Source organism: Nanorana parkeri, unplaced genomic scaffold (assembly GCF_000935625.1).
Source record: "Nanorana parkeri isolate BGI_ZX_2015 unplaced genomic scaffold, ASM93562v1 scaffold74, whole genome shotgun sequence".
Classification (NCBI taxonomy): domain Eukaryota; kingdom Metazoa; phylum Chordata; class Amphibia; order Anura; family Dicroglossidae; genus Nanorana; species Nanorana parkeri.
This window is the reverse complement of record NW_017306342.1, coordinates 2,529,544-2,556,279: the sequence shown is the minus strand read 5'-3', so window position 1 is coordinate 2,556,279 and position 26,736 is coordinate 2,529,544. Positions and strand designations below refer to the sequence as shown.

The window sequence follows — 26,736 nt, the reverse complement described above, 5'->3', positions numbered from 1 at the left end:
CATGTCTCTGAGCACTGAACACCTTGTACTTCTGCGTACTCTAGGTAGGTTGCAGTTCTGGAATATGACAGCACTGGAGGATAATGGGTTCCTGGTAGCTTCACGTTTGAGTCTTCTCAAATCTCTGGCAGTTAATTTGCATCTTTCTTTCTCAACACGTTTCTTGCGACCCTGTCGACTATGTGCAACAAAACGTTTGATGGTTCTGTGATCATGCCCCAATATCTTAGCAATTTGAAGAGTGCTGCAGCCCTCTGAAAGACTTTTTAACATTTTTTACTTTCACAGTCAGTTGGAAAAGAAGCTGCCTAATTATTATGCACACCTTGATATAGGGTGTTGCTCTCCTAAGGCCACACCCTTCCTCATTACACAACTACACATCATCTGATATGTTTAAATCCAATAAGCCTTCAAGTTTATACAGCCTGGAGTTGGACAATATGCATAAAAATGGTGATTTGGTCCAAATACTCACTTGCCTAATTGTGGCAAAGGCAATTTATTTTAGCAATCTGCACCTTTTTAATATATGTGTATTAAACTCACCTGAGTTAGTTTTGTTATTTGAAACTTAGAATTTGCTTAAAAAAAAAGTATACTTAATTATAGATTTTTTATAAAAATATTTGTATGTTCAGGGGGTACAGGGTTCTTGGTTAACACACTTTTGCAATTGCATCCCTAGCGTTCTGGGAGAACCACTTCAAGCAATACACCTCAAATGCGCAAAACTCATGAATCGTTTGGAAGCCGATCAGATAAAAAGGAGAGAATGAGGCACAATCACTTTATTAAAACTGCACAGCCTTACAAACCAAAGGTAATGTGATTTAGTGTTTCGTTTTATTGTGTGCTGGATGGTAGTTTTAAATTACCTATTAAATCTGGAGTATCACATGTGACGATAATTAGAGGTGCACCGAAATTAAATTTTGAAACCGAAGTAAGAAACCGAAACTGAAAATTATTTTTTTTAACCTAACCTTTTGCAATTTTTTCTAAATAATTAATTTTTATTTTTTCCCCCTAACTTTTTTTAAAATTTTTTCTTTTATTAAATTTGTATTTTTTACCTTTTACTGTCGGGGGCCCTGCGAAATATCAGGGGTCTATATAGACCCCTGATATTTCCCTTTTACAATAAAGACACAGATCTCTTTTTCTGCAGCCCCTGTTATGAATGAACAGGAATCCTCTATACTGAGTGCCCCTGTTCATTCATAACTTGTGGCAATAGTATGTTTACTATATCCACAATCATGAATGATTTGCGAATCAGTGCTATAGAGCAGTTCCTGTTCATTCATGATTGTCGACATTGTAAATAATTGAGGACATAGTATATTTACTAACACTCTGACTGTACTCGCTCCATCCCGACTCGCTGTCATAGGAGGCTGAGAGGGCGGTCACAGAAGAACTTTATTGCATTTGACAGCTGACTCCTCCCCCGTACCGCCGCCTCAGCCACGCGTGACAGCTGACGGCTGTCTTGGCCCCCACACCACTTTCCAGCCTGATGTGCCTTTCACAGGAGGCCGAGCGGGCGGTGCAGGAGGAGAGCTCGGCTACCCGTTACAAAGTCCGATGACTGCGCTCTCCTCCCCTCTCGGCCTCCTGACAGTTTCTCTCCTCCCCGCTGGATGCTGCGCTGTGTCAGAGGGAACACAGAGCAACGCCCCTTGGGCAGGAGAGAAACAAGAGATACACCGCCATTTCGGCCATGAAATTGGTACTTTCGGCATTTTGACAAAAATGCAATTTTCAGCCGATTTTATGTTTCGGCGGCTGAAATTTTGGTGCATCCCTAATGATAATGAGGTCTGGCAAACCCCCTGAGTGGGCAGAATAGGGATTCGTACTGAATACGGCGCCACCCTCGTTTTTTCAGATTCTAATTGTTGTAAACAGCTTTACGCAGAGCCTGAAAGGCCAGGTTTTTTTTTTTTTATGAAGCCCTTTTTGCAAAATAGTAATTGAAACATTCCATGATTGGTTGAAAGCAATACACATTATGGTGTTTAACTGCCAGAACCAAAAACTACTCATTCATTATCCTATTTATACTAAAATTAATAATAAATTAACATATTCATAGCAAGCGTCTATTTCATTGTCTAAGTTAATTTAAGATCAGTTGGATACCAAACACCACTATGTTACGAGGTGTAGAAAGCTGATGCGACACCTTGCGCTTTCTGAAGAAGCTATACATGAGATCCATATCATGTGTGATGTCTATTAAATTTTATTTTTATTAAATATTTTAATTTTTTTTACTTTTAGGGGCTTCGGGGAAATATTGGGGGTCTAAACAGACCCCTTATATTTCCCTTTTAAAATAGAAAAAGAGATGGAGGACACAGAGTCCTCCATCTCTTTTTCTGCATCCCCTTTTACAAATGAACAGGAATCCTCTATACTGAGTGTTCCTGTTCCTTCATAACTTGTGGCAATAGTATTTTCACTACGTCCACAATCATAAATGAACAGGAAGTGGTGTAGATCACTCCCATTAATTCATAATTGGGGGCACCGTAAATTATTTACATGCAGTCAGCGATCACTAATCTAGCTGTCGCAGGATGCTGTACCGGCGGTGCGGGAAGGAGAGCTCAGTCTCCTCTGACAGCTGTCTCTGCCCCCACACCGCTCTCCAGAAATGTCACAGGAGGCTGAGTGGTGCGGGGAGGAGAGCCTGGCCTCTTGTAACACGCCGGCCGCTCACATCGCTCTCCTCCCCGCACTGCTTGGCCTCCTCTCGCTAGACGCTGCGCTGTGTCAGAGGGGACACAGAGCGGCACCCAGCGGGGAGGAGAGAAACCAGGCATGCACCGCAATTTGCCAAAAGTGCCATTTTCGGCCGATATGTTTCGGCGGCAGAAATTTCGGTGCATGCATCGCAGAAATGGTGTCCCGGTCGCTTTAAATCAGAACCAGATACCTATCAAGTTTTCTCTCTAACCGAATCTTCCTGCCATGCTAAATTTATAAATAAGATGCTCGGAATACTTTACATGTTAAAATCGGCCTATACAAGCTTTGTACAATCAATCAATAGTTTTTGGCAGATGTAATGAGAAGTTTTAATCACTCCTTTTTTAAGATTATTTTGTCTTAATTCAAAACTTCTCTACACTGCTTTAGCTAGACCCTTTATGCAGCTATGCGGTTTGGAGTATTCTCAGTAATGGTTTGGAAGTCCGTATCTGGACTCTGCTGCCCTGGACCATTTGTTATGGAAATTCGCTTGGTTAAAGTATGTCAAACACAGTTGTATTAAGCTCTTTTGTGCAAGGACTGGAAGTACCCCTGTGGAGTCATGTAGAGTCAGGACACGGGTGTTGCTTTCCTGCTGGTGGTTCCCTTCTTAAAGACTTCAGCACAGGTATTTGTTTATTTTTATAGCTGTCCGACAGAAAGTGATGTCAGGCAGGAAGTGATGTCTCAAACAGCAAACCAGGAAGTGATGTCAACAACCAACATCACTTCCTCAATACATCAACATATCATAGCCAGTAAAAGGGAGTGTATGTCTGTATCATACCCACAAACACAATCTCCCATTACCACTGGAGCGAACCTTATCCAGCACTGCTCAGTGAGCAATGCCCAATAAAGTTACTATGTTTCTCATGAATGCGTGCTTATCTGCAGGGACAATGCCATACCATTTCCAGCGCGCTGATCAGACGCATCAGAAATACAAACGCACGTTCCTTTCATAAAGGCAGATATGTATCTTAAATAATACTATGTCCTCAAAGCAAGTTGTATACACGCCAAACCAATAAATCCGCGCACCGTGCAGGGGCCCTAGCTTGGCGTCCACACACTCGCTAAGAAAACACTGATCCGCCACGCATAACATATCTACTCCAATGGTTTAACCCCAGTGTATATTTAAATCCGGGTCACGTGCCAATCGAGCATGGCCCAGAAATCCAGACACTGAGAGACATGATGACAATATTACAATATACTAAAAACACATCCTAGTAAAATTTTCCACAACACATTGCAGGGTCTGTCTGGAATGCGACCTTTGGGCACTGGGCTCTGCATCACTTTTCAGGTCCCGAGCTGTGACACAGCCTCTGATGTGACCCTGTCTCTGAAGGTTCATTTGTGAGTAAGTGATGTTGGCTGAGCATCAGGAGCTGCTTTTGTTTATTAGAGCCTTTGGGTGCCAATGCTCCACATTTGCGTGAGAGTTATGGGGCTGATGATTGCCTCCTTCAAAGCCTAGAGCCTCTTTGCTTCCTAAGGTGGTTTCAGCATTTAACCTCAACCAGGACTTTACTGCCATCCCACTGTCGAGTTTTAATTTTCGTCAAGAGAAATCCCTTTATTGTTTGGATATAGTTCATACTGTACACATCTACCTTTGTAGCCACTTCTTCCATTAGGAAGACTGATTCTCTTTGTTATCCCAGATTGTCCCTGCAAAAGGGAACCAGCTTCCTGTGCCACCATTTCTCAGTGGATCAGACAGATCATTATTTAAGCCTATGGTTGGGTTCTACCCTTTCTTGTGAAAGCACACTCTACTAGATATGCGACAGCTTCCTGGGCTTTTTTGCAGCAAGAAACCATTTCCCAGGTTTGCAATGCTGCCACTTGGTCTTCTGTTCACTAGATTTTACCAAGATGTTCAGGCCTCATTTGATGCAAGCTTTAGGCATATGCTCCTAAAGGCAGGCGCCTAGGGATGCACCGATAAATAGGCCGCTGAAACATATCGACCGAAAATTGCACTTTTGGCATAATGCCGAAAGTGCAATTTTCTGGCCGATACAGCGGTGCATCCCTTCTTTCTCTCCTCCCTGCTGGGCGCTGCTCTGTGTCCCTAACCTGTCCTAGGCGGCCTAGCGCTGCGGGAGGAGAGCACTGTGTGCGGCCAGCGTCTCTCCTCCCACACCGCTCAGCCTCCTGTCACAGATCAGAGGAGAGCAGTGTGGGCGGAGACAGCCAGCGCTGTCACAGGAGGCGGAGCTCTCCTCTCCTATTGAGGACATAGTATGGTTACTATATCCTCAAATATGAATGGGAAGTGATCTACATCACCTCCTGTTAATTCATGATTGTGGTTATAGTAAACACACTGGGGGGAATTTATCAAAACTGGAGCAGACAAAAAGTGGAGCTGATTTGCACTGCAGCCAATCAGCTTCTCTCGTTTTCCAATCTTGCCCGTGCAAACTAAAGAGATGCTGATAGGTTGCCATGGGCAATGGCTACAGATTCTGTTTGCTCCAGTTTTGATAAATTACCCCCTATCTTCTCATGTTATGAATGAACTCCTAGAGGATTCCTGTTCATTTTTAACAGGGGCTGCAGAAATAGTGATTGAGGACTCTGTGTCCTCAATCTCTTTTTCTATTTTAAAAGGGAAATATCAGGGGTCTGTTTGGACTCCTAATATTTCCCCAAAGCCCCTAAAAGTAAAGTAAAAAATAAAGATATTTAAAAAAATTAATAAATAAAAATTAAATATAAAAAAATTTGAAAAAGTTTAAAAAAAAAAGTATTTTTCGGTTTCGGCCTGACTTTTTTTAAAAATTATTATTTCAATTTCGCTTCGGTTTTCACATTTTCATTTCGGTGCACCTCTGCAGGCGCCAGTTTTTATTTTTTTAGTGGATTAGATGGAGTTTTGTACTCGCTATAAAAAACATTCCTGCTATGTTACAAAACTGAGGCATGCTGGGAATGAGAGCGGTTATACTAGCCTGGTCACTGTTGTTCACCAGTGTCCAAATTCTGCTGTGGGTACTTGTGTAACCCCAGACGTCTCTGAAACCTGTGTCCCTCATTAAACCTCAAAGAAAAAGATTTTACGAGGAGTACAAAAATCCTGTTCTATAGCCCAGTCACACAAGAATGGGTGTGTTGAGGTGCACTGCAATATGCTGCATTAGGCAGCTTATTTAAAGTGCACAATAAAGGAGGTGCTGTGTGCACCTTTTGCAATGCTGCACACAGGACACTGTGCATTGTGCTGCTCTGCAGTGTTTTGGAACGCATGTATGTTTTGAGGGTGCGTTGGGGTGCTATTCACAATTACCACACTGTGCCTTTACAGCAATGTTATTTTGGTTTGAACGGGTCCCAAGTGTGGTAGAACAAGGGGGATAGTGTTTTTAGTACTGTATCCCTCCAATTTAAAAGATAGGTTTACTCTAAGTAGATTAAGCTTTCCTCTTGAAACAAGTTGGCTTTCATTGTCAGTTTTTACAATTTTTTTTTCTTTTCTTTTTATGTGCAAGTTTATTTGCCTACGCTGGCTGTTAACTATGAGGGACAATTTTCAATGGTGGTTCATGAGCAGATGGACTCCTGACTTTGGTTTAAAAAGCCTGCTATGCTTTATCCTTCGATATACACATTGGTTTAATTTTAGATTCATTTAATACTTTTTGGTTCCCTTTTAATATGATTTAGCAGCTGTGCTTCTTTCTTCATACCCTTTGCAAATGCCTCTGCTGTGTGTTGTCTAGCAGGATGCCTCCACAGATGAAGTGAAGAAGAAAAGGGTTAAAGATGAGATTGTGGACATTGATGATCCAGAAATGAAACGCTTTCCTTACCCATTTAACGAGCTGTTAGTTTGGGCCGTTCTAATGAAGAGACAGAAAATGGCCCTTTTTTTCTGGCAGCATGGGGAGGAGTCCATGGCAAAAGCTCTTGTAGCATGCAAACTGTGCCGCTCCTTGGCCTATGAAGCAAAGCAGAGTGATGTTGTGGATGATGCCTCAGAGGAATTGAAGGAACATTCAAGGTATTCTAAATCCTAACTGAGTCAAGTATTGTATTGCAGACTAATGTTAATATATTATTATTTTGATCAGTTTTTTATTAACATACACATACAGAATATTGGAGAACCTAACAAAGTTTAGTCTTACCTGTTTTTGGTAGTGGAGAATACGTTGGGGTAGGATAAGTACAACTTATAAGTGAGGAATGTGGAGAAGATTCTTACTAAATCAATATTTTGATCATCTGAACCCACAGTCACTTTAATACATTTTAACTCACTTGGGTTTTGCAGAATTTTAATTTTTTGTTTTAGCTAAATTAGGGAGATGTGTTTTTATAATATAAATGGCATATCAAGGACAAGAATGCAAGAACAAATATAACATGCTGTTGGTCATTTAAGATTTATTTGAATTTCCTAATGTAATAACATTGGCATAATGTAATCTATATTATGAGGCTATTAAAACCTTAGTGTCGCTGTGGTGACATTAAGAGCTAGCTTTGCGAACAGCCTACTTACTACTGTAGACATGAGTAACTCATGAATTTGTGTTTCTTTTTTTTTCAGTAATCTTTTGACATAGTAAAACTAATGCTTGCTACCTCATAGTTAATTTGGGCTTGTGTTGATGGGGCTTGCTTTCAGATGCTTTCAGTCTGCATTTGAGATCAGTTTGAGGTGCTTCTAAGTAGAGGTGCACCGAAATGAAAATTTTAAACCGAAGATAAAAAAATCAGGCCGAAACAGAAATGTATTTTTTCTTCTAACGTTTTAACATTTTTAAAAAAATTTATTTTTTGTAAACTTTTTAACCACTTGCTGACCATGGTGTTTACACCCCATTCCTGTCCAGGCTAATTCAGTATTCAGCACTGCAGTACTTTGGCTGACATTTATTCAGTCATGCAACACTGTACCAAAATAAATTGTATACAATTTTTAGATTGTAATCCTTCACGGGCAGGGCCCTCCTTACCATCTTGTCTTGAATTGTAATGTCTTCCTTATATTGTAAAGCGCTGCGCAAACTGTTGGCGCTATATAAATCCTGTATAATAATATACAATTTTTTGGGGACAGATGGAGCTTTCTTTTGGTGGTATTTAATATATAATGAAAGTACCTAAAATTTTTAAAGAGAAAAAAAATCTGTTTTTGCTGCATTGTTACAAAGAAATCTTATATTTACCCAAGTTTTTGATAAAATAAAAAAGGTGGGATCATGTCGGGTAAATAGACAGCAAACATGTCAAGCTATAAAATTGCGCACGCCTTGGGAATCGCAAAAAACTACCATACCTAAAATTGCCCATAGGTGACACTTTAACCTCTTGCCGTCCGCCCGTTGTAAAAAACGGACGGACGGCACTGCAGCATTGGCGGGTTGCCTTCTCCAGACGGCATTTTTTTTTTCTGCTCGCACGCGCCCCCTAGCGGGCACGCACGGGCAGAAAAGACCCGACCATTGCACACACCCGTTACCGGGTGTTTCACATAGAGGCGATCAGCGGCTCCATAGCCCGCCGATCGCCTATATGTGCTCGTTCGCGTCCGCCCCCGGCCGCCGGGTTCCCACCCCCCCTGACCCCTCACCTTGAATCCCGGGATCCGCTGCCCCATCTTGAATCCCGGGACCGGCTCGGAGGGCGTCAGGAGGAAGAGGACGGGAGATCAGCTCCTTGCTGATCTCCGTCCGGGCTGTGAATGCAGAAGTGATGTGTATTACATCACTTCCGTCATCAACTGACAATTTTTGGTAGTTGTCACTAATTCACATACCCTGTGGGATCAATGATCCAGGGCCATTGATGGTTTTTTCTTATATAAAAAAAGATCTTGAAGGCACTGAATATTCATGTGTATGTTATATGAATATAATTTATTTATTTGAATCACTTATATTTATTATATTTATTTATTAGAATTATCTTATATTTAATTAATTTTAGGGTTTATGATATTCAACACATTATATGTTGCGGGCGCTGCATAATTTGTAAGTTATTTGTTTTGACCCTACGGTCGATTTTGCTGCAGCCTTCAAACTAAATTGGCACACTAGCACTTATACACTTTTCTAGGTCCAGCGCAGAATCACTTATATCTATGACGGAATAAATGTCAGTTAAAGTAGCGCAGCGCTGAATACTGAAAAATGGCCTGGATGGAAAGGGGGTTTAACACCGCGGATGTCAACTGGTTAAAACCTTTTACCGCTCATCAGTTTAGTGTTATCAGTGATTGATGGCCCTAGAATTATTGCTCTCACTCCGACATCTGCAGTAATGTGTAACATTTGTGGTGTAATCTTTGTTTTTGCACGTAGGCACACCTGACGCATATTTGTTTATATGTGCGGGGGCGGGGCACTTGAAAAAAACACTTTTTTTTTTTTTTTAATGTGACTTTTATTTATTTTTTACTTTTTTAACACATAGGCACCCCCAAAGAAGCTGATGAAGCAGAGATCTGCTTCTTCTCTGGCTATAGCAGCCAGAGAAATAACAGCTAAAGGCAGAATGGATGCAATATACTGCAAATAGCCGCTGTGCAAGTCCCGGGCCCACAGGATAACGTGCATCGGCGGTGGAGGGTGGGGTGAGAGGGAGCTGTGGAGGCAGACGGGGCGGCTGCACATATAAGCGATCGGGCTGCTGTAGAGCGACCGGAATGCTTGTATGTCACAGCCGGTACCGGCTGGTAAAATAGTTTGGAGATAGCATGAGTTACTATGTCCACAATCCTGAATGAACAGGAAGTGATGTAGATCACTTCCCATTCATTCATAACAAGTACATAGTGACTCATACTATATCCAGTTATTTACAAACAGCGATCTGCTGACTGTATGTATACCGCTCTCCATCCTGGATTGGCTGTCACAGGAGGCTGAGCTGGCAGTGCGGGGAGGAGAGCTTGGTCTATTTTGACAGCTGACTCCCTTTTACGTCTCTGCCCTCCACACCTCTCTCCATCCTGATCTTTCACAGGAGGCGGTGCGGGAGGAGAGCTCCGGCTCCTGTGACATGGTCGATGACAGCGTTCTCGTCGTCCTGACAGTTTCTCTCGGAGCAGACATATAGCAGCTCTCAGCAGGGAGGGGAGAAATCACTGACGCACAGCAATTTCGACCAAAATATGGCACTTTCGGCATTTTGCCCAAAGTGCCATTTTCTGCCAAAATTTCAGTGCATCCCTACTTCTAAGGTCATCCAGGGCTTCACAGATGCATTTAAGATGCAGTTGACCTCTTCAGACCTGAATTTGACCTTTTAACCCTTTCACTATCACTGACGTGAAGATTACGTTGGTGGCAGCGGTCCCGTTTAAACAGACTCCCAGTGGCTAACTGCCGGGACTCTGTTTACATTTGTAAAGCCGGCTGCTGACTTTACAATGGAAGCGATTCTAGTGGCTCAGCTGCCGCCAAATCGCTTACACGGTCCAGTAGCTTATTTGGAGTGGAAAGGTGACACTAGGGGTCTATTGGACTCCTAGGGAGCCTTAGAGTACCTGTTACTGCTAATATCTGATCACATTGTGATTAGCAATTAAAGTAAAAAAATAAACTAAAAAAAAGTTTAAAAAATATAAAATAAAATAATTGTTAAATTATTTTTAAAGGCTCCCAACCCCTGCGAGTGTGCATGCAATTATGTAAGCATGCAACTGGTATCACGCTACACATGTTGGATATTGTTGCACATGCCTGAGTGAGATCAATAACTCTAGGGCAGGGGTGGCAAACTCTGGCCCTCCAGCTGTGGTGAAACTACAAATCCCATGATGCCTCTGCGAGTCGTGCCCGTGGCTGTGAGAATCTTGCAAAGCCTCAAGCGACTTGTAGTTCCACAACAGCTGGAGGGCCGCAGTTTGCCACCCCTGCTCTAGGGCCAATATTTATGTGCTTCTCTAAACTGATGACCTGTAGGAGCTTTTAAAGCGTCGTCGATGGACTTTTTGGATTACTGAATGTTGTCACTGCTTCACGGACGCACACAATTTTTAACCTAGGTGAGTTGGATATCTATTTACTCGTTGTAACCTCATCTTTTATATTTAAAAAAAAAATTGGGTATTGTCTTTTGGGGCACTAAATTTAACTTAAGTGCATTTTCCACAAAATTATGGGGTTTGATAAAGCGTTGCGCTAATATCATGCAACATAAAAATTTCACTTTTATTCTATAGGTTCTTGGCTTTCCGAAAATATTTAATGTTTTGGAGGTTTGAAGTAATTTGTAGGCCTAAAATGGATTATAACATGTGCAAAAAACGGGGGGAAAAAAACAAAACACCAAAAACCTTTGGTAGTGGAAAGGTTAAGTTGATTTTACTGCCCCATGTACTTGTATGAGGAAAGAAGCAGTTCTTAAAGTGACACTTAACCTTAAAAATGCATTCAAGTTCCTTTAACTATTAACAAAAATGTATGCTATATGTGTATCACTTGGCTGTAGATCCTCCAATAATCTCTGAATTGGTGCTGACTCTGCCCTTCCTTCTGGAGGGGGGTTACTTTTGTTCCCCATGGTCCCTGTGTGTGTTGTAAAGTAGCCACCGCTCCAAGCTCACTCCTGTGATAGCTAATTTGTACTGGAGGTATAGTCTAACCAAACATTAGATTGTAGTCCATCACGGGAGTAAGCTTGGAGCGGTGACTACTTTACAACACACACAGGGACCATGGGGAACAAAACTAGCCACCCTCCAGAAGGAAGGACAGTGTCGGCACCAATTCAGAGATGATTGGAGGATCTACAGCTGAGTGATACACAAATAAGGGACTTTTTTGTTAATTTTTTGTTAGTTTAGTTAAAGGAGAACTATGGGGTCAGTGTTTTTCCCCACAGTTCTCCTTGGGGTAACGGGAGGACACAAACTAGCATCCTCCCGTTACCCTAAGCTCAGTATACCGCGAGCTACAGCTCGCGGTATACTGAGACGCCGCACTTGGAGCGGATCCCGACTTAGATGACGGGATCCGCCCAGCTGCGTGAGTGACAGCTGGCTCTGCCTATCTAGAGGCAGAGCCAGCTGTACCCGCCCCCTCCCCCGTCCGTGCCGCCAGTCAGCGCTGGCAGATCGGAGCCGGGAGAGGGGAATCCAGCCCCTCCCCCTGTCACGGCAGAGAGCCGTGACAGGATCGAGAGGTGAGGGAACCCGGTATGTTTTCCCTCACCTCCCGATCTACTGAGCCGACCTGTGACAGTCTCATTGTCACAGGTCGGCTTAGAACTATGAGGTGAGTGGAAATCACTTATGTCATAGTTCTCCTTTTAAGGTACTTGAATGCAGCCAACATAGGCCTTATGTAGTGTTTTGGGTTTTTGTTGTGTTGGCATTTTCTACCTTTTCAGTCAGTGTGTGCATAAAGTGCTGTGCACAGCCACCAATGAAATTCTAACTGTGGATATGCAGAAACTAGTTTATGGCAGATGTGACCTCCACAGGCTCAGTCATCCCTGGTTGGTAAATAAGGCTCTCCATTAATTTCATATACATTTTTTGCTTCTTCTAGTGAATTTGGGCAACTGGCAGTAGACCTGCTTGATCAAGCCTTCAAGCAGGATGAAACAATGGCAATGAAGCTTCTCACTTATGAGCTAAAAAACTGGAGCAATTCTACCTGCCTGAAGCTAGCTGTATCATCAAGGCTGCGCAATTTTGTGGCCCACACCTGTACCCAAATGCTGTTGTCTGATATGTGGATGGGAAGGTTAAACATGAGGAAGAATTCCTGGTATAAGGTACTTTTATTCAACCTTTCAAAACCTTTTCTTCAATACTTAAACAGCATAAATGTTGCACTGGATATTTTTAAACTTTTGTAGTTTTTCTGTTTAAATGTAAGCAATATAAACTACTTTTAACTCCAGTCCCTGTGTTTTGTGTTAAAGGTTATTCTGAGCATTTTGGTTCCTCCTACAATTCTAATGCTTGAATATAAAACCAGGGCAGAAATGTCCCACATCCCACAGTCTCAGGATGCCCATCAAATGACAATGGACGACAGTGAGAATAACTTCCAGCAGCTGCCAGAGAACATTGCTATGGTAAGTTACCAAAACAACCCATCATTGTTTTATGGATAAATGAGTGCAGTGCAGTGAAGAAACACATAGGTTTGGTATGTGTAATATAGTATGGTGAACACTGCAGCAGCCTGCGGGGAGAAGAACCCTATGATTCAGGTAAGTAGTGGGCTCAGTGGTGATGCCACCATGTTTCATGTTGCGCACTGAATATGGGCTTAACATGACACATGGTGGCATTGCCACCGAACCCACCACCATCCCACCCCTTACCTGAATGATGGGTTTTACTCCACGCAGGCTGCTGGTGTTCTTGAAATCTCGTGCAGCTGTGCATGGCTCTGCCATCACAGCCATGCCATTCATTCACAGATCCTGGAATGCACCTTTTTTTCTTTATTACATACATTATTTTACACTCATTGTCAACTCTGGGTCTCTGTGCTTCTCTGTGCAATGCAGGCAGATCATTGGTGGTTGGAAGGGGTCTGCAGAGTTCTGTAAGTTGCTTTCTAAATACATCACAGCGCCCTGCCTCAGTATGTTTCCCAAGAACCCTCAGCCTTGATTCAAGCAGTGGGCAGTCTTTCAGGAACGGTAATGCAAATATCAAAATGTAAAACTGGAGGAGTAGGTATTCCTAAACAGACTGCATTGCATATGCAGACTACCCTAGGCAACTCCCACATATGACGCTGAGCCTCCATGATTCAATGTACTGAATTCAGGAATTATGACGCTGATCATCTGGTTGATGAAGAGAAGGCAGAACAGAAGCTAATCATGGCAGGGAATTTGGAAAAGAAAAATTTAGTAGTATCTGATCTGACCAAGGAGTGTGGGTACCGATCCGGCGCTGGGACTGTGCTGGGCCCCCTAGAGGCCGGAGGCCCTGGTGCGTCCGCACCGCCTGCACCGGCGGTAGTTCCGCCACTGAGTGTTAGGAAAGAAGGCCGAGTGTAAGCAGACCATATATCCAGCAGGAAAAAGCGAGAGCCGAGAGGAGCCTGCATAAAGCTGATTGCGGGCTGGGAGGAATAAACAGGAGGCAGAGCAAAAGCTGATTGTCGATAGGGGATACAGGATTGTGATCAGGAGGTGTTTGTGGAACATAGAGCTAAGAAGTGTGTAGTGCTTTTTGCACACCAATATTGTTTTTACTTGGTCCTGTATAAGCATTAATTGAAGCAACATGAAGATTCTTTGCAGTAGATGAATAAGAGTAATGGGGGGAGCGTATGAAAGTGAAGTATGTGTTGCTGACTAGGGGGAATTAAAGTGCAATATGTTAAAAAATTTACACAATAGTTATGATGTTTTCATGTTATGACTATTTGGGATATATGTCTGTGAAAGCATCCACATTTGCTTTATTTTTATATTGTAGAATGTATTTAAGGAGGTCCAGGTTTTTGACGGTGCAGAAGTGAAGAATGAAATTGAGATCCAGACAAGAACTCGAAGACTTCCTATTGCTCAGAAGTTCTACGCCTTCTACCATGCCCCAATTGTGAAATTTTGGTTCAACACAGTAAGCACTGATATCTTAATTTTTGGACATTGCTGTCTTAAGGGTATAAAATTCATTTCAGTACAGCGCTGCATGACGGAATAAATGTCAGTTAAAGTAGCGCAGCGCTGAATACTGAAAAATGGCCTGGATGGGAAGGGGGTTTAACACCGCGGATGTCAACTGGTTAAAGATGTCCCGCAGCAGTTTTTGAAATTGGCTGCGCTTTATGCTGTAATTTTCTCTCCTCATCGATGGGGTGTACACATTACCTCTCTGGCAGTGGCGTAACAATCACCATAGCGACCCAGGCGGCCGCTATGGGGCCCGGGCACAGGAGTGCCCGACCAGGACATTCCTGATGCCCTGCCCCCACGCTGCTGGCTGTCACTGGCAGCTGTGCAGAGAAATGTGCCGCTGTTCAGATCACTGGCCGTGATCTGTGCAGCGGCGCGTTCTCTGCACAGCCGCTGCGGAGTCAGTGAGAGCCGTCCGTGAGAGCCAGCAGCGGCGGTGGAGCAGGCTGGACCCAGCAGCGGAGGAGGAGGGGGCGGGGCCCGGGCAACATGCGGAGGAGGCGGGGCTCATCACCGACGGTGGAGGAAGAAGAGGCGGACAGGTAAGGAGTGTGACCAGCCCACCTGAGGGTGACCCTGCAGAGCCCACCTTAGAGTCTATGGTGGGCTCTGCAGGGTCACCCTCAGGTGAGCTGTGTGGGATCTCAATTGGGCTCGGCAAGGAGTGTAACTAGAGATCAAGGGGGCCCCATACCAAATTTTGCTCTGGGGCCCTGTGATTTCTAGTTACGCCCCTGCTCTCTGGTATATACCTGTAGGAGGTCCCCACACACCTTACGATAATCGCGGGAAATCCCGCGATCGCACGATTATCGTAAGGTGTGTGGAAGCCGTGCGACCTCTAAAACTGTAAGGTCACACGACTTTAAACTTACGGACATGTTCGGAAACCCGCCGAGCATCGTACGATGTTCGGCGGGTTTGTGGCATGTCCGTACGATAACAGCCGTACGGGCCGGTGTGCACACGCGCACACTGCCCGTTCGGCATTGCGGTCATCGGAAGCCCGCCCCTCGGGGCGTGGCTTGCGATCATCGCAAGTACGAACTGCCTATGCAAGATAGGCAGATCGTACGTTTTTTTAAGTACCTTACAACCATCGCAAGACAAAAGTCCTGCGATGGTTGTAAGGTGTGTGCCCAGCCTTAGAAGCTAGGAACAGTTGCTCTTCCAATGTGAGCTATAATTCTGCAGAAGCCACTACTAGTAGTCTTTGCTTTTGTGTTACACTTTTTCTGATTGGTTTAGACTTGCCATATGTACGTACCTTTTTTCTTGTAGTTCCATCCAGCAGCATCTTGGACTCCCATACCTAGACCATTACTGAGATAGAGAACAGTTATTCTGGAGCCTCATCTACATATACTAGGAACAAGTAGATAACTGTGACGATTGTGAGGTCTGACAAACCCAAAACTGAGGAAAGACTGGGGAGGTGATAATTAACACAATTCTGTCTTCATTTTCCCCAAAATTCAAAAGTCATTAACAAGACAGTCATTAAAATCTCCAGTCTGTGTTAAGCAGTCCAAGGAAACAGACGGCAGCAGCTGGCCCCTGTAAGCAGCAGCCAGGAGTCTGGTCCTAAAGGGGTCTTTGGACATTTTTAGTGTTGCACACTATAAATGAGGTGGTCTTGGTGTATTTATCACTGAATTTACACACAATAACACTCTGCTTGTGTTACATATTTTTCTTCTTTCCTTCATTGGAGGACACGGCTTTGAGTCATCATCTGCTGGCATAATGCCACTGGCAGTTGTAGGATGCTAGGTACAACTGAAAAACAAAACTTGGCCCAGGGATGGCCCCTGTTAGTGTCCCAAACTTCCCACTTTGTGAACAAGCTCAATTATTAGCCGAGCGTCTAGGAGTTAAGACACAGAAATTTCCTCCTTAAAATCTTAGTTCTGTTGGTTTTACTTCAAGCAAGTTGCTGGCTCAGTCGGATGATCTGGATCCTGGTAGTCTTAGAATTACAATTATTTATTTATATAGCACCAACATATTCCACAGCACTGTACAATTGTTTAGACAAGACAAGTAAGAAACACTTGAACAAAAAAAGAGAAAAAGGAAGCGCCACGACTGGGGAGAAGAATAGTTGTGGACCAATCAGTGGAGCCTGGTTGGTTGTTGGGAGTGGTCTGACTGGCTTGATGGTGATGAGGAAGCGAGCAGGTGTGCCCGTTCTTAGTTAGTGGTTGGGGATCAGCGGGAACACAATAGGAGAACAATGGAGAGGTGAGAAATCACACATTTAATGAATCAAAGTGTGGAGTGTAGAGAAGCTCGCATCAGGAGCGGGTCAGTCATGCGGTGGAAACCGCTGCTGGTCGTCTGGTGCTGGAGTGAAGTGAGAGGCAGAGCACGGTGTGCGGAGAGAGGCTGGCCGCACAAACGTGGCAGCCGGGGAGAGAGAGCTGATAATTCAAACAGATCTCACATGCATTTTAACACCTAGACACAAACAAGCACTTAACCCCACTGCAAGGTTTAATTTAAAAAAACCTGGAGTTCTTTAAATAATTTACAATGGATGATGCTTGTTTAAAAGTTTTTTAGCTTCCTGCAAAATCAGCTGGTCCCCTAAGTACTGACGGAGCCTTTTTAAGAGTGGCTCCTTTTCCTTGCAGGATTTTATGAAGCCACCGTTGTGTGTGCTAGTAAGCTGTGTGTCTCCACAAACACACTGGCACAACAAGGCAATCCACTCCCTGCTGCCTGCTCCTTCCTCCTCCCTCCCTTTCTTCTCCAAGCTAGTGGAGATTGTGCTTTCCCTTGTGATCTTGCACTGAACAGGAAATTCAGGTAAGTGCAGCTAAGAAACCTGGAACCAGCTGTTTGGAAACATAACTAAGTGTTTCGGCAAAAATGTAAAGAAACACTTTTCTAGGCAATGTATTTTTGTTCGGTCTGCATTCATTATTGAAATAAAAAAAGAAAAGGTTTGAGAGTTTAATACTACAAGTTTGCAAAGTGGCTCTAGATTTGAGATCCTGGGTCTCAAATCAGTTTCTTCTGAGCTCATCCACAGGTTGCTGGGATTGAAGTGTTTATCGGCTTACCAAAATCTAAGAAGGATGTTGCAGTCTGCCATTTACAGGTTATCAACTTGGGATGCAATGCTGGCATTCAGCAAGAACCACATCAGAGAAAAGCACACCTTCTTGCCTCTGCTCAGGAACCCCAAGAAATTACTTCACCAATCTGGGGCTACCTTTTCAGCCTGTTAGCCTTTTTTTCCCCCGTGTGCAAGAGGAAATGCTGACAAGGAGACTAAGTGCTCTAACCCCTCCTACCTCTGCAGGGAATAAGCTTCTCTGGCAGACCAGGCCCTTGGAGAAACCTCTCTCCACATGAAGTGTCGGCCCAGTCTGTCACTAAACACAGGAATTAAATCTTAATGCATTCCAATCCCTTAACTCTCAACATAAATGTATCTTATTTGTGTATCACTCGGCAGTATATCCCCAAATCATCTCTGAACTGGTGCTGACACTGTCCTTCCTTCTGGGAGGTGGCTACTTTTGTTCCCCATTTTCCCTGTGTGTGTTGTAAAGTAGCCACCGCTCCAAGCTTACTCCTGTGATGGACTACAATCTCATGTTTAGGTTGCAAATTTCTATTGAAATTGTAGTCCATCACTAGTCTATCATTTTTAGTATTTCTTTCATATCTGTGTTTCACCCCAATCACAGTGCTTACTTATAAGTGAATGTAAAAAAGAAATTGACAGCATATGAATAAAAAAAATATATACAATGTGTAACTAAAATGTCTTTAAATATATCAATCAAAAGTCCCTAACAGTCCAACAGTGGGATTTATTGCTTATCCACACCACATCAATTTAAAATCCATCGATGATATAAAATCCCAGTTGACACCGAAGTGGGTTCCACACCTTTCACTGTGCACCAATCCTCAGAGAAAACTCACCAGAGATAATGCAACCTTGTAAATATGTATGTAGATCGGTCAAAGCACGGCTCCCAATGTTGATTGCCCTTCTCTCTCCGTACAAATATAGAACAGTAAGAACCTGCCGGACTTTTCAGGTACCCTAGAAATGAGTTAAACATATACCAACATAAAATCACAAATCTTTATTTAATTTCTTAAAATATTCAAAATCTTCATGTCCTAATACACATATATTAAAAACCTAAAAACATGCCGCAACAACTTCTCAAGCTTTTTGCTTGTCACACATTCATCATTGTTTTGGATTTTTTGTGGGGGGTCTTAAACATTTTTTTTTTCCTTTTTTACTTGTTGCTTTGACCAATGTAGATCACAGTTCACCTCTTTGAGCTGCATATGAATGCACAATGTAGAAATTATGTATTTCTACATGATGCTTTTAAATCGTGTTTACAAACACTGTTCCAAAGCTCTATTTTCAACAGCTGCTGCAGATGTGACGCTCAGCAAGTCCCAGCTGTCATTTTTGTTGCAGGCAGGAGTGGCGGGGAGAGTAGCAGCAGGGGTAGAAGGAGAGAGAATGCCACGTACACCATGTGTACTTTGTTTGGTCATGTTTTTGTTATATTGACCTTTTAATTTACTTGTTTATCCTCATATTGGTTAAATATTGTAATTTTTTTTTTCTTCCAGTTGTTCTATTTGGCATTTCTCATGCTTTTCACGTTTGTTGTTTTGGTGAAGATGGAATCCTTGCCTTCGCCTCAGGAATGGCTTGTTATTGCTTACATTTTTACATATGCAATTGAAAAGATACGAGAGGTTGGTGCACTTTTTTATTAAAATAAGGTGCTTATTATGGTTTTGCTTCGATTTTATTGTAAAGTATAAAATGTTTTACACGAGTTGCTTTGGAGGCCTTGTGTTGTCTCTATTTCTTGTGGGTACTGCATGATTATCTACAGTGTAGTTCAGGGCTCGACAAATCCCAGGCACCAGGTCGCCAATGCAATCAGAAATGGCTTTTGCCAGCCTGTTTACTGCACCTCTGTTTCCTCTCCTGCCGCCACAATAACTATGCCGTTCTCCTCCTCGCTGTAGACTCTGACAGCCAGAGGTCTCTCCTCACAGGCTGTAATCGGCTGCAGCGGTCTGTCAGAGGGGACAGATAGCTGTCGCTGATTACTGCCTGTGAGGAGAGACCGTTGACAGTCTGAGTCTGCATTCCCCCATGACGCCGCAGCATCTAGGAGGTAACAGATGGCTGACTTAAGATGTGTACAGTGGTTGCCATTTGCTGTAACATAAAGCGGACCTTTTCATAAAGTAAACAAAAAAATTAAATTGATTTATGTTTTTGCTGCACTACTATGGCATATTTATGTTGATAAAACAAAATTAAATGTTACTGTACTCACTACTTCTGTTTATTGATGATCTGGAATTTAATGTATTCAAATATATATTTGTTTGATGTTCTAGAAATTTGTATTCTTGCAAATACCAAGTAGCTTACTCTTTTCACAATTTCCAGTGCCCTCATGTTCCCAACCTTTAGATGATGTTAAACATTCATGTTTTATCTAAACCGTGTGTCTTTTTTGTTTTTAAATGTAAATTTTGTGTGCACTTTTTTAGTGTATTTTTAAGATTAATTTGATTTATGATTTAGCACATATATCATGGGATGAACAAAGGCAAGAATGCCATCTTTTATTTGTATTGATCTTCTACTTGTAGGTTCTAGGTTTGTTTGTTTTTTCTCTATAAAGTCTATAATGTGTTTATATTTGTGTGAGTTAAAGATTGGTTCGGCAATGAAAGTGAATGATGGATAAAAACATTTTACGGAATACTTTATGCTTGATGTTAACTTTTTTTTTTTTTTTAATTGCAGATTTTTATGTCTGAAGCTGGCAAAATTAACCAGAAAATAAAAGTGTGGTTTGGTGATTATTTTAATATTACGGATACAATCGCCCTCATTACTTTCTTCGTTGGGTGTGGACTGAGGCTTGCATCATACAAGTACGATGTCAAAATACCATCACACCATGACTCAAACTACAATGAAACTGCAAAGGAGCCTGTATTATATGGTCAAATTTTTGTCAGTGGAAGGTTAATTTACTGTCTTAATATCGTATTTTGGTACGTCAGGCTCCTTGATTTTTTGGCTGTCAATCAGCAGGCTGGACCCTATGTTATGATGATTGGCAAAATGGTAAGTTAATGTGTTGCCTGATATTTATAGAATCTTTGTGTATCCAAAACCATATCTGTACAGGAAAAGTGAATATACTTAAAAGAGAACTATGGGGCAAGTGTTTTTCCCCATAGTTCTCTTTAGGGTCACGGGAGGACATATACTAAATTCCTCCCGTGACAGAAAGCTCAGTGAGCGGATCGGCGGCATGTTTCTGCTGACTTACCGATCGATAGAGCCGACCTGTGACAGCTTCTTTGTCACAGGTCGGCTCTAACTATGAGGATGAGTGGAAATCGTAGTTCTCCTTTTAAATTTCTAGTGGCCTTTGTGTTTAAATCATGCCGCTTCACTGCTCCCCAGCAGTTACAGATATTTGAACCTTCCGGTGGGTTGAATACCTTTTTACCTGCCACACACTGTAACGTCTCTTACCAGTAGTATATGTCAGATTTATTTATTTTTGGCGTCATTCTGTTAAACTGCAGATTTGAACTGTTTATTAATATGCCATGTTTTTGGCCTCAGGAGGCGTACTGTGGAGATGTGTACAGTAAGGAGTCATATATGTCTTCTGCTCCTACCTATTGCTTCAGAGCAAATGCACCCCTGTTGAGCTGTTATTCAAATTTACCCCCAAAACCTCCTTCCTCTCTAGAGTATGTCCCATATTTTTTTTTTCTTTTACTTTGTTCTAGCGAGAAACTGCTTGTAAAATTCTTGCAGGGGCATCTTCTGGGAGCCCAGTTCCTATTGGCACCCCCAGATCTACATATCCTAAGAGTCCTTTGCCTACACACAGTGGCAGGGCAGGAGTTGAGGCAGCAACATTGTTTTGCTGGGCTAGATATGAATGTATGCTTGTGGAGTGGGATAGAGAAGAGCAGAGACGGGTGGAGTTCTGCAGTTCAGTAGACAGGGCTGACGATGCTCTTGGGCCATCGGTACTGCAGGCACACTGAGGGGAATTTATCACAACTGGAGCTGACACATTCTGGAGCAGCTGTGCATGGCAACCAATCAGCTTCTCTTTCTTTTTCAAATCTTAACTGAACAAGCTGAAGAGAAGTTGATTGGTTACTATGGCCAAATTCTGTCTGCTCCCGCTTTGATAAACCCCCCCCACTGTGTTTTCAGGCCTAGCAGCTGCACACTGGATTTTTGGCAGATGAACACATATATTATCTATGTTAAACTCCTTTTTTTTTTTATTGGGATAGAACATGGGGAAGTGTACATGTGTTGAAGAAATATATGGATTCTTTATTTTGCCCTGACATACACATTGATTGTGAAGGCATTGTATGCTATGAATGTAGCTTCATTTAAAACGTATTCCACAATGTTTAAACAAGAAAATTTAACTTTTAGTTTTTCTTTCATTTAAGGTTGCAAACATGTTCTACATAGTTGTCATAATGGCTGTTGTGCTTCTGAGTTTTGGTGTCCCAAGACAAGCAATTCTATACCCATTTCAAGAACCTAGTTGGACCCTTGCAAGGAACATTGTTTTTCAACCTTACTGGATGATCTTTGGGGAAGTGTATGCTTATGAGATTGATGGTATGTTTTGGAACATATTTACACATTATTTGATGTTGCTTATTGTCCTCAAGGCTTTGAAGGAAATTGAAAACAGTTGCTTTCATAGTGTACTTCTTCAACAAGTGTGTAGGGGTAGGAGGGTTGGAATTTACGTGTGTGTGTGTATATGGTATCATGTTGCAAGCAGCGTATTGACCCACCACTCATACCCAGAAACACGAGGCAAAGGCATATTCAGAGCTTGCACAAAATGGTGATCTTGATGTGTTTTTTTTTGTTTTTGTTTCTTTTTTTTTGTTTGGCATCTGTAAATGTAAAACCTTGCTTATCTGCTTTTTCTTATGCTTTCCTTTTTTATAGTTTGTGCCAATGACTCAGAAGTCAAACCACTCTGTGGCACAGGAACATGGTTGACACCATTTCTTCAAGCTGTCTACCTCTTTGTACAGTACATCATTATGGTGAATCTTCTGATCGCATTTTTTAAGTAAGTTCTGCAGTTGAGATTTAAGATCACACTAAATACCGTATTTGCCGGCGTATAAGACGACCCCCCACTTTTTGTGTAAAAATATAGGTTTTGGGCTATACTCGTCGTATAAGACGAGTATAGCCCAAAACAATGTTTAAATGCACTTACTAACCTCCTTGGCGGTATTCCCGAGTGTGGCTCGGGGTTAATTTTCAGTACCATAAGTGTTAACCCCGAGCCACACTCGGGATTACAGTCTCTTACCTTGTCCAGGATCCCAGCAGCGTCCTCCATCTTCCGTCCTTCAGCTACTACCGCGCTGAGCCAATCACAGCAGGCTTTGTATTAAAGAATACAAAGCCTGCCGTGATTAGCTCAGCGCTGTGCCAATCACGGCAGGCTTTGTATTCTTTAATACAAAGCCTGTATTTACTGAATACAAAGGCTGCCGTGATTGGCTCAGCGCGGTATACTGTATGTAGCCGAAGCTACATATAGTATACCGAAGTATACCCGGCGTATAAGACGACCTCCGATTTTCGGGCTATTTTTTTTTTTTGGGTCTCAAACCCAGTCTTATACGCCGGCAAATACGGTATACTCCAGTCTAGTTTTGGACTATAGTTGCTCTCCTTATTGGCCTGTACCCCTGTGGTAGATACTGGGTTCTCGGTATTTGCTTAGTGTCCCTTTTTCCAGTGGTTGAAAAGCAAGCTTGTTTTGTACATTTTACATGCATTAGACATGCATGTATGAAGACGCACGTTTTATTGAGCAGATTAAATTGCATTGCACCAATGTGCGCACAGACGTGCAAACTGCATGCGTCGCGTGTTTTCATGTTCTTCAATTAAAGTCTATATGGCCAAATGTGCTGTAATCTGCCTGAAAAAGCACATGTACCTTTTCCAGCGTTTGGTATTTTACAGCTTGCGACAAAACTCTCAGGTGTGAAAGGAGGCCATTGAATTGAATGGGATCTCTTGTGTTGAGAGTTTTGTCGTGCTTCGCTTTGAGCGTCAAAACTAGGGATGCACCGATATGTTGGCGGCTGAAAATGGCACTTTTGGCATCATGCCGAAGTGCCATATTCTGGCCGATACAGCGGTGCATCCATCTTTCTCTCCTCCCCATCTGGGCGCTGCTCTGTGTCCCAGCAGGGAGGAGAGAAACTGACAGGCGGCCGAGCGCTGCGGGAGGAGAGCGCAGTGAGCGGCCGGTGTCTCACCTCCCACATCGCTCAGCCTTCTATCACAGGTCGGCAGAGCGATGTGCGAGCGGAGACAGCCAGCGCTGTCACAGCAGGCTCACTTCAAACATTCCCGCTTCTCCCCCCAGACTGACCGATATCCCTCTGCACTTTTAGGCCTTCAAAGGTGTCTCTGGTCCCTGCTACAGAGCAGTTCCAGGGGGTTTTATTCCAACCTGTTCACTGTTCCAAAAACCAAACGGGGCATTTGCCCTTTTTTGAACCTCAAAGCTTCGAGTGTCTTTGTTCGGGTCCACAAATTGCAGATGGAATCCACCAGATTGGTTGTCTTCCTTCATAAGGGAGACTTTCTTGCTTCCGTGGACATCAAAGATGTTTACTTGCATGTAGCCATCTTTCCAGTTGTTGTTTTTTTTTTGTTGGCCAGTGTCCAATCCTCCTGCAGGCAGCAGTAAACCTTGAAGTTTTAAAAGTTCCTATGCATCTCAATGGACTCCCAGAAAGGAATTTACATTGAGTTTAAAAAAAAAAGTTATATTTTAGTGAGTACAAAAATCCTTTAATTCTGTTTCCCTTTACTTCTTTTTTCACAGTAATGTATATTTACAAGTTAAGGCTATTTCAAACATTGTGTGGAAGTACCAGCGCTATCACTTCATAATGGTGTACCATGAAAAGCCTTTTTTGCCTCCCCCATTGATCATCTTCAGTCACTTATCTTCACTGTTCTGCTTTGTGTGTAACCGAAGAAAGAAGGACACGTCTTCCCATGGACCAAGTAAGTTTTTATGTCTTCTTTTCTGTTACTGTATGCCTCCCTAAATTGCTCCTGCCACCTACATGTTAAAATTATACAAAACTCGGGAGTTAAATCGTAAAAATGCATTCAAGTGCCTTAACTATTAATAAAAAAATGTATCTTATTTGTATGTCACTTGGTTGTAGATCCTCAAATCATCTCTGATTTGGTGCTGACAGTGTCCTTTCTTCTGGAGGGTGCCTACTCTTCTCCATGGTCCCTGTGTGTGTTGTAAAGTAGCCACCGCTCCAAGCGCACTCATGTGATGGACTCCAATCTCATGATTAGTTTACCAATTTGTATTAAGATAAAATATATATTCAGAAATTTCTGCTTACATTTTTACGTTATGCTATGTGAATGAGAACATGTAACAAATGAGAAGTCCAGTCCTGTGAAAAAGAAAGTACACTCTCCTTTGAATTCTATGGTTTTAAATATCAGGACATTATAAAAATTATCTGGTCCTTAGCAGATCTTAAAATTTAGGTAACTACAGCCTCAGATGAACAATAACATATGACCTATTACATGCTGTCATTCTTTATTTTGCAAACACAAAGGTAAAATGGAGAAGCCATGTGTGGGGGAAAAAAATGTATAGTCCCTTACCGCTTCCATGGGAATTAAGAGGCTAAGTAGGGGCCTGGTGCTGGTGATTAAATGCCTTTGATTAACTGATAATCAGAAAGTGTGACCACCTCTATAAATGCCGAAGTTTTAGCAGTTTGCTGGTCTTAGAGCATTCAGGTGTGTGTTAACACAATGCCAGGGCAATACATCAGCAATGATCTTAGAGAAGCAATTGTTGCTGCCCATCAATCTGTAAAGGGTTATAAGGTCATTTCCAAACAATTTACAGTCCATCATTCTATAGCCTCAATGTTATAAAGAAGAGTGTGCCAAAATTCCTCTGCAATGATGTGAGACTGATTAAGCCATACAGAAAATGATAACTTCAAGTTATTAATGTAAAAGGTGGTTCTGCAAGCTATTGAATCATAAGGTGTACTTAGTTTTGCACATACGGCTTCTCAATTTTTGCTTTGTTTGTAAAATAAATAATGACAGCGTAATATGCCGTGGTTTGTAGGTTGTATTTACCTAATTTTAGGACTGCTAAGGAGCAAATAATTGAATTCTATGGTTTTAAGTAGGGATGCACCGGTATATCGGCCGCCGAAACATATCGCCCGAAAATGGCACTTTTGGCTAAATGCTGAAAGTGCCATTTTCCCGCCGATACATCGGCGCATCCGTGCTTTCTTTCCTCCCCGCTGGGTGCTGCACTGTGCCCCGGCGGGGAGGAGAGAAAGTGTTACTGGCCGAGCGTTGCGGGAGGAGAGAGCTGTGAGCGGCCGGCGTCTTTCCTCCCACACGAGGCGTCTCTCCTGCCACACCACTCAGCCTCCTATCACAATCCGCAGAGCGGTGTGTGGGCAGAGACAGCCCGGGCTGTCACAGCAGGCTGAGCTCTCCTCCCTGCACCACTCGCTCAGCCTCCTGTGACAGCGTATCAGAGAGGAGAGCGGGTACAAACACTCAGCGATCAGTGATCGCTGAGTGTTTGTACATAATTGAGGGCATGGGAATGAATGGGAAGTGATCTACATCACCTCCTGTTCATACATGATTGTGGTTATAGTAAACACACTATGTTTTCAAGTTATCATTGAACAGGAACACTCGGAGGATTCCTGTTCATTGATAACAGGAGATACAGAAAAAGAGATGGAGGACTCTGTGTCCTCCATCTCTTTTTCTATTTTAAAATGGAAATATCAGGGGTCTTTTTAGCCCCCTAATATTTCCCCAAAGCCCCTAAAAGTAAAGTAAAATATTTAATAGAAAATTAATTAATAAAATATATTAAAAAGTTTATAAAAAATAAAAATATTTTAAACATTTGGAAAATTAAAAAATAAACGTTTTCGGCCTGGCATTTTTTTTTTTTTAATTTCGGTTTCGAAATTTCCATTTCGGTGCGCTTCGAGTTTTAAGTATCTGGAAATAATAACAGAGGGTGTACTTTCTTTTTCACTCAACTGTATGATTATATGCACACAACCTAAGCCATGTGGAACAAGTCTTAAAGCACATTCAACAGTTAGTGATTCAAGGGGAATGCAAATTGCATTAAGCAATTTGACTGATTTGTCATATGACCTAAAATTTGAAATTATTAG

At 42.4% G+C, this 26,736-nt stretch overlaps 1 protein-coding gene across 1 annotated transcript in view; it reads left to right on the top strand.

Moving 5' to 3' along the window:
• The window catches only part of TRPM7 (transient receptor potential cation channel subfamily M member 7), a 115,761-nt gene that overhangs the window by 63,306 nt on the left and 25,719 nt on the right, over positions 1 to 26,736 (top strand). The window contains exons 15-25 of the mRNA XM_018576705.1: positions 689 to 823; positions 6,507 to 6,784; positions 12,291 to 12,519; positions 12,670 to 12,825; positions 14,192 to 14,335; positions 19,012 to 19,140; positions 20,216 to 20,346; positions 20,434 to 20,542; positions 21,913 to 22,087; positions 22,430 to 22,556; positions 24,345 to 24,529. Coding sequence (XP_018432207.1) covers positions 689 to 823; positions 6,507 to 6,784; positions 12,291 to 12,519; positions 12,670 to 12,825; positions 14,192 to 14,335; positions 19,012 to 19,140; positions 20,216 to 20,346; positions 20,434 to 20,542; positions 21,913 to 22,087; positions 22,430 to 22,556; positions 24,345 to 24,529 — 1,798 coding nt within the window. The remainder of the gene's footprint in view (positions 1 to 688; positions 824 to 6,506; positions 6,785 to 12,290; positions 12,520 to 12,669; positions 12,826 to 14,191; positions 14,336 to 19,011; positions 19,141 to 20,215; positions 20,347 to 20,433; positions 20,543 to 21,912; positions 22,088 to 22,429; positions 22,557 to 24,344; positions 24,530 to 26,736) is intronic.